The 8,671-nt window shown below is 47.7% G+C and overlaps 1 protein-coding gene across 4 annotated transcripts in view; it reads left to right on the top strand.

Annotated features, from left to right (window-relative positions):
• The first annotated feature begins 4,922 nt into the window (after nucleotides 1-4,922).
• Nucleotides 4,923-8,671, top strand: part of nfic (nuclear factor I/C) — a 68,528-nt gene continuing 64,779 nt past the window's right edge. For all 4 annotated transcript variants that reach the window (XM_031574547.2, XM_031574546.2, XM_031574548.2 and 1 more), the window contains exon 1: nucleotides 4,923-5,502. In XM_031574547.2, coding sequence (XP_031430407.1) covers nucleotides 4,938-5,502 — 565 coding nt within the window. In that variant the 5' untranslated portion in view covers nucleotides 4,923-4,937. The remainder of the gene's footprint in view (nucleotides 5,503-8,671) is intronic.

The following is an 8,671-nucleotide window of genomic DNA, read 5'->3' as shown; positions in this document are numbered from 1 at the left end:
TCTCTCTCTCCCCCCCCCCGCCCGGCCTCCCTCTGCTCATGGGCTCTGACCCCCCCCCTCAGGTGGAGAGGTGTGAGATAGAGGAGAGTGACTGTGGAGGGATGGAGGGACTCAGGGGTCTGCTGTCTGTTTGGACTCTCTGGCTGTTATCAATTTTAGAAGTACCTTGAGACACTCCTTTTCCAAGTGGAAGAAATATCTTATCCGAGCAGAATCTGGTATTAGTCATAATCCAGTTCAGCACTTATCTGAGTCTAAAGACTCATTGTGTGCAAATGTGTCTCCACAGATATTTCTCTTTGTGTGTTGCCCAACAGAGTATGAAAGAGCTTTGCCTTTTGGATGGGGACTAGTAGCTTTTCCCCTAGTAATTGCTCTCATGTGGTCTAGAAGTTGCTCTTTTTGAGCTGGTGTTTGGAAAGGATGGTCAGAATATGGTCTGTTATTTCGCTGTCTGTGTACACAAAGAGAGACAGAGAGAGAGAGAAACAGATCTGGCACCCCATACTGTGGCCCTGTTGCAGTTGGTTTGGCGAACTGTAGATGCATAGCATGTTGTCAATAGGGGAGGGCATTTTTCCAGCTGCTTGCGATCAGCTGTTTTCTGCATTCTGTTACCTTCATCCAGTTCAGGGAGAGAGCAAGAGAAAGAGAGGGAGAGAGAAGTAGAAAGGAGGATGAGAGAATCCAGCGGAACCGTTCCAGAATCAGCTGTTGCCTTGGTGGTGTGTGTCCAGCGTCTTTGGCAGCTGCAGAGGAACCATCCAGGAAGGGTGGGGAAGAGTTCTGCCATTAGCACTTAGAATGGCATTCTAGAATTAATAGTGGTTCTGCAGGATTCCAGAACTCGGTAGCATTTTTGTTCCTCTGGCATGCAGCTCTGCCTCTCTCCCATTCTTTCTCTCTCATTCTCTCTGTCTTTCTCTTTCTCTGGGCCAGGCAGAGAACACATGGTACTGAAAATGCAGTATCCCTCTGCTCTGCACTTTTCCATTCACAGGCAGCTCAAATTGCCATATCATTAAAAAAAAAGGTCAGAAAGTTACATTTTAAGATGTCTGCTGTGGGCTTAGTTGGATTTTTAAAATGATGCATTGAAAAAAAAAATTGAGTTTCATATGAACTTTTTTCCCCCATGATTGCGTAGAGCTCCAAGCAGAGCTCAAGTGCCTTGAGCGGGTGACAGGGGTGTCACTATGGCGACACGATGTGTCTTCACCACAACTAACCCATTCTGTCATGCCTGCTCCAACCCGACTCCTCCCCTCCCCCAAGTCCACTCGGTTTGGAAAAAGATTTGTGAAGAAATTACATTCTCTGTTTAAGACATAATAAAAATGGTATCCCGGCAACCGACAGGAATAAAAACACATCTCCCTGGACCCAGCAATAACAAAATGATTCAATTACTGCATAAATACAGCTGCGAAGGCCATGTCTTTTTCCCTTCCCCATATGCACAGGCTGGCCTGCCGGCCCTGGGTTTTCTCAGGACACTCCAGTAGCCTGTATCCCAAGGCTCGGATACCCAACCTAACGCGTGCCAGAGGCTGATAGCCCAGCAGACCTGCCCGCCGCCATCAGCCCTCGGTCCGATCAAAGATCCCCAGTCCGTTGGGTCACAGTGGAACCATTCATCGCCTCTGTGTTTATCAATTACACTCGTACAGTTAATGTATAAACAGATCCCAAGTCAAGGCTCGCTTTTGATTTTGATTGTAGGAAAACCAGAGCGTTCCACTGGAGTGCGTCCAGGCCTAATATGGAAAAGGGAGAGGGGGTTGGGGGGGGGGGCACTCACTGAGCCTCTCAGATCCTTTACTGTTTGGCTCCCGCACACAACTCCCTCTTTTTCTCCCCTTCTCCTCTCCTCTCGGCTCCGCTCCTCTCCTCTCCCTCTTCATCTTTATGTTAGCGAAGTAAACAAGCTTGGAGGCAAAGCTTTATTCCATTTGAAGATAAATGGGTGCAGCTTGGTTCCTGATCCCTTTGTCAGACTCGGAGTCTCCCGAAACAGCAGTAATGGCCGAAGAGGGAGTGCGTGATTTATGCCGAGCGAAGGTGCCGATAGGCAAAGCTCACAGGTGGGAGAGGGGGTAGGTTTGCGTGGCCTGTCCATAGATGCCTGCAAAATGCCCTGTGTTAATTTGCGCAGATGGAAGCAGTAGATGGTGGTTTGGCTGGGGTGGGAGGGCAGCCTATGAAAACAGTGGAAGCATAATGAAGTTGGAAATTGGTGCCTATACGTGTATAGGAGGACTCCAGAACAAAATACAGAACAAAATACAGAACGTCAAAGCCTGGCGCACAGGTCTGGAGTTAACTCCAACTGCCGTGGAAGCGCTTTTGCAAAAACACCACTTGCGTGCCAGAAAACGAGAGCGTAATTAATGTTTATTTTTGCCTCAGGAGTGGTTGGTGGATAAGCGAGCCGTACTGTATATGTAACGAGAGTCAGTCTTTCTCTCTCTTTCCCTCTCTCTCTCTTACTAAACATCTGAGGAACATGTATGGACAGCTGTCTGTAGGGACCGGCCCTTTGCCAAATGCACGCAAGTTTACATGTCAGAGGTCTCTTAAGGCTTAAGACAACATATGTACAGTGAGTTGGGTTAAATGAGTTTCTCATTGGGGCAAGTGTCACTTAAATTAAAAGTACCACCTTGCCCATCAACTTTCCAGAAAAAAAGTTTATTTTCGGCATAACACCGTTCCAAGCGCTGACTCTGACATCAAAAGAGGCCGACCTTGACACCAGTGGCAGTTAAGGCCTTTTCAGTGTGCCGCCGTTTTTTTGGAAATTCGTAAAAGGCCCGCTTGGATTCTCTCTGTCTCATTTCCAGGCCGGATCTCTGGTTTCTATCAGCGGAGTTTCTGTCTGTAAGCTTCGGAAAGTTTACATAGTAACTCTATCGTGGCTCCGTGGGTCCTCTTCCGCCACTGATTACAGATCTCTGCGTGTACTGCACATTCAGCCAGGCAGGACAACAGTCTGTCGACCTCAGAATTACAGCACAATGTTTTTCTTTTGAACGTCTTCTTCCAGTACCAAGTTGAAGTCACTGGAAATATAAACACATTATGGCCCTGCCGTCGCTCCAGTGCAAAAATAGACGTGGAAATCTGGTTTCCTGCTCTGGGAGATGAGGCCTGCGTGCTCCTCTTGTACTGCTCATGAGAGTGGACAGATTATGTGTACTGACCCATAAAACTTCACTTGCTGATTGGAAAATCTCATAGGTGCTGTTGTTCTCATACAGTATAATTCAGTCGCAGAGTGCACAGGGCAGTTGTTGAATAATAGTTAGATAGCTGCTACAGTGCCCTTGCAGGTAGCAAGTGTATATTTGAATGAGCGTGTGTTTATATTGGGAAAGAGAGGGTGGGTGCCTTGGGATCAGGAGGTTCAGAGGTGCCCTCTTTTTACCCCGGCAAACAGTGGTGTCACTTTCCAAGAACAAAAAACAGATGATGGAGTGAAAGTCTTGCGTGGGGGGGGGGGTGTAGGGGGTGAGTGGACTTTAAAGGTTTACCTAAATCCGCTGTTGTACGCGGCAAGGCAAGGCGAATCGGCAGCCCTGGCCCGGGACAGCTGGAAGCGTTTAAAATGTTGTGCTGCTGAGAACTGCTCAGACTGTTTATTGCATGAGATCTGCAGTGTGCCTCAGTCATGTCCAATTAGACTGCGCTGGCAGGCCCAAACTGAGCTTGCGGGGCGCGCTCTCCTTCTCTCGTCACCGTCCCTTACACCACTGACCCCCCACCCACCCCCCCACACTCTACCCCCCCACCCCAAAACCACCTCCAAAATCATCCCACCGAGGTCCAGTACCTTCTGCTCCTCCATGACACCATGCTGAATGCATGCTGCCAGAAGGATGGCTCTTTAAAAAAAATAAAAAAGCGAACCTTTCCTTCCCCCTGCTTGGAGACTAACCGCATTGGCGTGCTGCGTTTAATTACGCTGAGGCCCCCGAAAATGAAAGCGGCGCCCGCAGATCCCCCGCTCACTCGCGGAATATGTGGAAATATCTGGAGCGATTATTACCGGAGAGTTTCTGGAGGAACGATCTGTTGGCCTTCCCCTTCACACCCGCTGAGCAGACCCCCCCCCCCACACACACACACGCACACACGCATGCACACTGTATGCAACCATAATGCCTGAGGTCTTATTTTGACCGTGGCATGTGTTTCTGCATAGTTTATGAGCGCATGGATTTAAAGTGCCATTCATGATGAAGTATGCTGTTCTGTGGGGGTGTTCTACCATGGAGGAATATGGAAGTAATTAACAATTCCAAACGAACGTTACAGAATTATTGTGCCTTAAACAGTAAAGAAACTGTGGCTTGCCTCAAAGGCATACAGATGTGTACTGTTGTTGTTGAGATGTCACCACTAAGAGGGAAAATAGTCAACAAAACGTAATTGGATAAATGATTGCTGTGTGTGTGTGGGGGGGGGGGGGGTGTTACTCCAAGATGTGACACAATCTGCCACTATTTCTGCAACTGTCGTTATTTAGGAAGTGCTATGTATGTCAGGCGATCCCATTACATGCACACATGTGGATATCATGACCAAGTATTTCTTTCCTGTATCTGTTTGGCATATGGATATTTTAGTCCAATTTAAATCATCTCTTATGTACACTGAGTTGTTGAAATAAAAAGCAGAACAGATTCTAGTCTACTGTGGAATTTTCGTGACATAAATACCCAGTAGAAATATCCAACACTGATCGAGGGTGACAGTCGGCCAAATGTGGTGGAGTCCTGCATTGTTTGGTAAAGTCCCTGATTTAATTAATTGGGATTGTGCTGTCTGGTCTAAAAATCAGACTTTCCGTTGTTATGCAACTCATTTTGCAGCTGCGGTTGATTGTCGCTGGTGGTCTGTTGTGTGGCGTACGATTAACTCGGTCACATTAAGTCATGGCTAACCCCTTCGCTCCCTCTCCTTTGCAGGATGAGTTTCATCCGTTCATCGAGGCCCTACTGCCGCACGTGCGTGCCTTCGCCTACACATGGTTCAACCTGCAGGCGCGCAAGCGCAAGTACTTCAAGAAGCACGAGAAGCGCATGACCAAGGACGAGGAGCGCGCCGTCAAGGACGAGCTGCTGGGCGAGAAACCTGAGGTCAAACAGAAGTGGGCCTCGCGCCTCCTGGCCAAGCTCCGCAAAGACATCCGGCCCGAGTGTCGCGAGGACTTCGTGCTGACCATCACGGGCAAGAAGGCGCCCTGCTGTGTGCTCTCCAACCCCGACCAGAAGGGCAAGATGCGGCGCATCGACTGCCTGCGGCAGGCCGACAAGGTGTGGCGTCTGGACCTGGTCATGGTCATCCTCTTCAAGGGCATCCCGCTGGAGAGCACGGACGGCGAGCGGCTAGTCAAGGGCGGCCATTGCGCCAACCCCATCCTGTGTGTGCAGCCGCGGCACATCAGCGTCTCCGTCAAGGAGCTGGACCTCTACCTAGCCTACTTTGTGCAGGAGAGAGGTGAGTACCCCCGTCACGTCTGCTTAGCGTTATGTGTGTGTTCTTGTTAAAGACTGATAAATATGGTCTGTTTTGAGTGAGCCAATAATGTGACTGATCCCTTTCAAGCATGTCCATTAGATAAATTATCGTTTTTGCGCATGTCAGTAAGATGACTAGTAGCTTTTGGGGCTAGTCCTGGTCTTGTCATATTACTTTTCGTGTCGTCTTATCGTTTTTGAGTGACCTTGTTCCTGAGCAAGTCAGTAAGATACAGGGTCATTTTTGAAGTCATCATTGAGGTCATCATTTTTGAGTCTGTGAGATAAATGATCATTCGGCATCATGTCCTTAGATGACTGATTGTCTTTGTGAGTCGATGAGATGACTACTGTCTTTGTTAAAATTTTTTTCGGCAAGACAACAGTACCCCACCCCCCACCCCCTCTCTCTTGCCATCTGTGACTTGAACGTGTCCAAAACAAATAGTAGGACCGCAGCTGTGGTTGGTCACTGGTCTGGTTTCTAATGTGCCTTCATAGTGGGGATGCTAAGTGCTAAGCAAAAGCTGCTGACTCAGTGCCTTCCTTAGGGTATTATTATAGATGCACATCCTGTCCCATAGGAGAGACTGTAGTAGAGACTCTGGCGAATGACCTTTTTAAACAAGAGTTTTACTGTTGAAGCTCGAGAGGCTGTAGCAGGGGTGCAGCTAGGTTTAACAAGGCAGAGAGAGTCAGAGAAACAGAAACAGAAGCAGAGAGAGAGAGAGAGAGAGAGAGAGAGAGATGGATTGAGAGAGAGAGAGAGAGAGAGAGAGAGAGAGATTGAGAGAGCGGTGGAATGGAGAGATGTTGCAGAGAACAAGCGAGAGAGAGAATGCAGAGAGAAGAGGAAGGAATGACCGGTGTAAAGTCCTTGCCGGTGTAAATCATTTAAAACGAGTGTGGCTTTGAAATGTGTTAAAATTTACTGTGTTGTATAAAAAGGGTGCAGTCTGGTAGTTAGCGGGCAAAGCTGGGTTGCCAGCTGATGCGCGGCCTGCCTCTGGTAGCCAGCGCCAGCGCCCCTGCCACCTCCACTGGACCACGAGGTTGGCACAGAGTCCCCTTCAGATGGAACAGCGCAGGGCTGGCACCGCAGAGCTGCAAGCAATGTAGCGCTAAAGCTAGTTAGCTAGCTCTTCCCCATCTGTGTCTGTGTGTTTGTACGCGCGCACACGTGTGTGTGTGTGTGTGTGTGTGTGTGTGTGTGTGTGTGTGTGTGTTGTGTGTTAAGCTAGTTCTCCTGCCTCTCTCAAGTGTGTTAGTTCTCTTTCCCCAGCCTTTGTATGTGTGTGTGCTTCTCACAACATTCCTGGCCAATCTTGCCATCTCTTGTTATCTTTCCATTGGAGTTCTTATAGTCTTAGAATGCTGTGTTCAAGGGTTGGGACAGAAATGGTTAGAAAAACCCGATATTGTGACATTTCAGTACATTGGAATCCAATATTAATGTATTTATAATTAAATACAATACACTGGGCATTGCTGAATTGTCTGCCTCATGATAATATCATTATCATGAAACATGCTGTTTTCAAATGGTGGAGCTCATTCCACACATACAGTTCCTCAGTCAATACTGTATAATACTATTTCCACTTATATTATTAAATCAATAAGTCATCAGCCAGTTTTGATATTCAAAATATATTGCAATACATTGGGCTTTGTTGAATTCACTGCCCCAACATAGTATCATTATCATGGGATGGTATCATCTCACAAGTCACCCTATGATATTCAACCCTATTGTGTACATTCTCACACACAACAAACTGAGTGAGGTGCAACCTCTCTCTCTCTCTCTCTCTCTCTCTCTCTATCTCTCTCTCTCTCTCTCTCTCTCTCTCTCTCCATCTCTCCTTCTCTCCCTCTCTCTCAGTCCATCTCTCGCTCTGTGTATAATGTATCTGTGCTTGAGCAGTGCAGTACTGTGGTGTATTTATGGCTGTAGTGGAGTGGTCAGCGTGTCAGGATGATGGAGGGTGAGTGAGAGCTGAGGCGGGAGGCGGGAGTCGGGAGGGTGGAGGCGAGAGAGAAGTGTAGTGGGACGGAGCGCTGCGGCCTGGTTGCAGCAGCAGGGTGACTCAGCATCATCACCCCCCCCCACCCCCCACCCCCCCCAGTCCAGTGTCACTGCGCCAGCCCTTTCAGCTCACTACATCCCCCCCCCCCCCCCCCACCACCACCACCACCGTCACCCAACTCACAACACCCCTTCTTACTAAAATGATTAGCTAAACATAGAAATCTAAACTATATTCACTATGTCAATATAAGATGAATATAGTATAAAATGAACCAGGAAGTGATGATTGTATTTTAAATATGCATTAATTTAATACGTCATATAGTTCATTTAATACGTCATATAGTTCATTTAATACGTCATATAGTTGTTGAAAAGTGCAGTAAATATTTAAGTTAAATGAATAAGTAAGTCATCAACATCTATGCAAAGCATTGTAAATATACTGTAAGTAAATAAGTATGTCATGACATTCTATGTGAAGAATTGTAAATATACTGTAAGTAAATAAGTATGTCATGACATTCTATGTGAAGCATTGTAAATATACTTTAAGTAAATAAGTATGTCATGGCATTCTATGTGAAGCATTTTCAAGTGGAGCAAATCCTGGGTCGTCTGCAGGGACTAAACTTAGCCGTCACTTTTTGGAGAGGCATGAATGAGAGCAGATCAGTCAGACGATCCAGAGAGCAAGAATCATTCCAGTCTTTAGCAACAGCCTGACTCTGGCAGTCGTTTCCTTCTCTCTCTCTCTTTCTCTCTCTCCCCACCCTCCTCTCTCAGTAACCCTCCACCTCCCCACCTCCCCCTCCCTGACCTTCACCCTCACCAGTCTGGGTCAGCTCTACTTCTCTGTCACCAGACCTGCCTAATAGCCTACAAACTCCTGGCTGTAAATGCTCAGATAAGAAGCTGAGGCTTTTCACTTTCACTCAGACCAAAGGGAAAGGGGGAGGAGAGGAGAGGAGAGGAGGAGGAGGAGGAGGAGGTGGGGGTGGCGCTGAGTGAGCGAGGCAGGAGGAAGGAGGGAGAGGGAGGGGTGGGGTGGTGGAGTAGAGCAGCCAGTCAGCATTTGTTCTTAAAGGCACAGTACTCCTCTTTTGTGTGTGTGTGT

Source organism: Clupea harengus, chromosome 10 (assembly GCF_900700415.2).
Source record: "Clupea harengus chromosome 10, Ch_v2.0.2, whole genome shotgun sequence".
Lineage (NCBI taxonomy): Eukaryota > Metazoa > Chordata > Actinopteri > Clupeiformes > Clupeidae > Clupea > Clupea harengus.
Note: the sequence above shows the minus strand (reverse complement) of the source record. Positions and strands in the feature narration are given on the sequence as shown.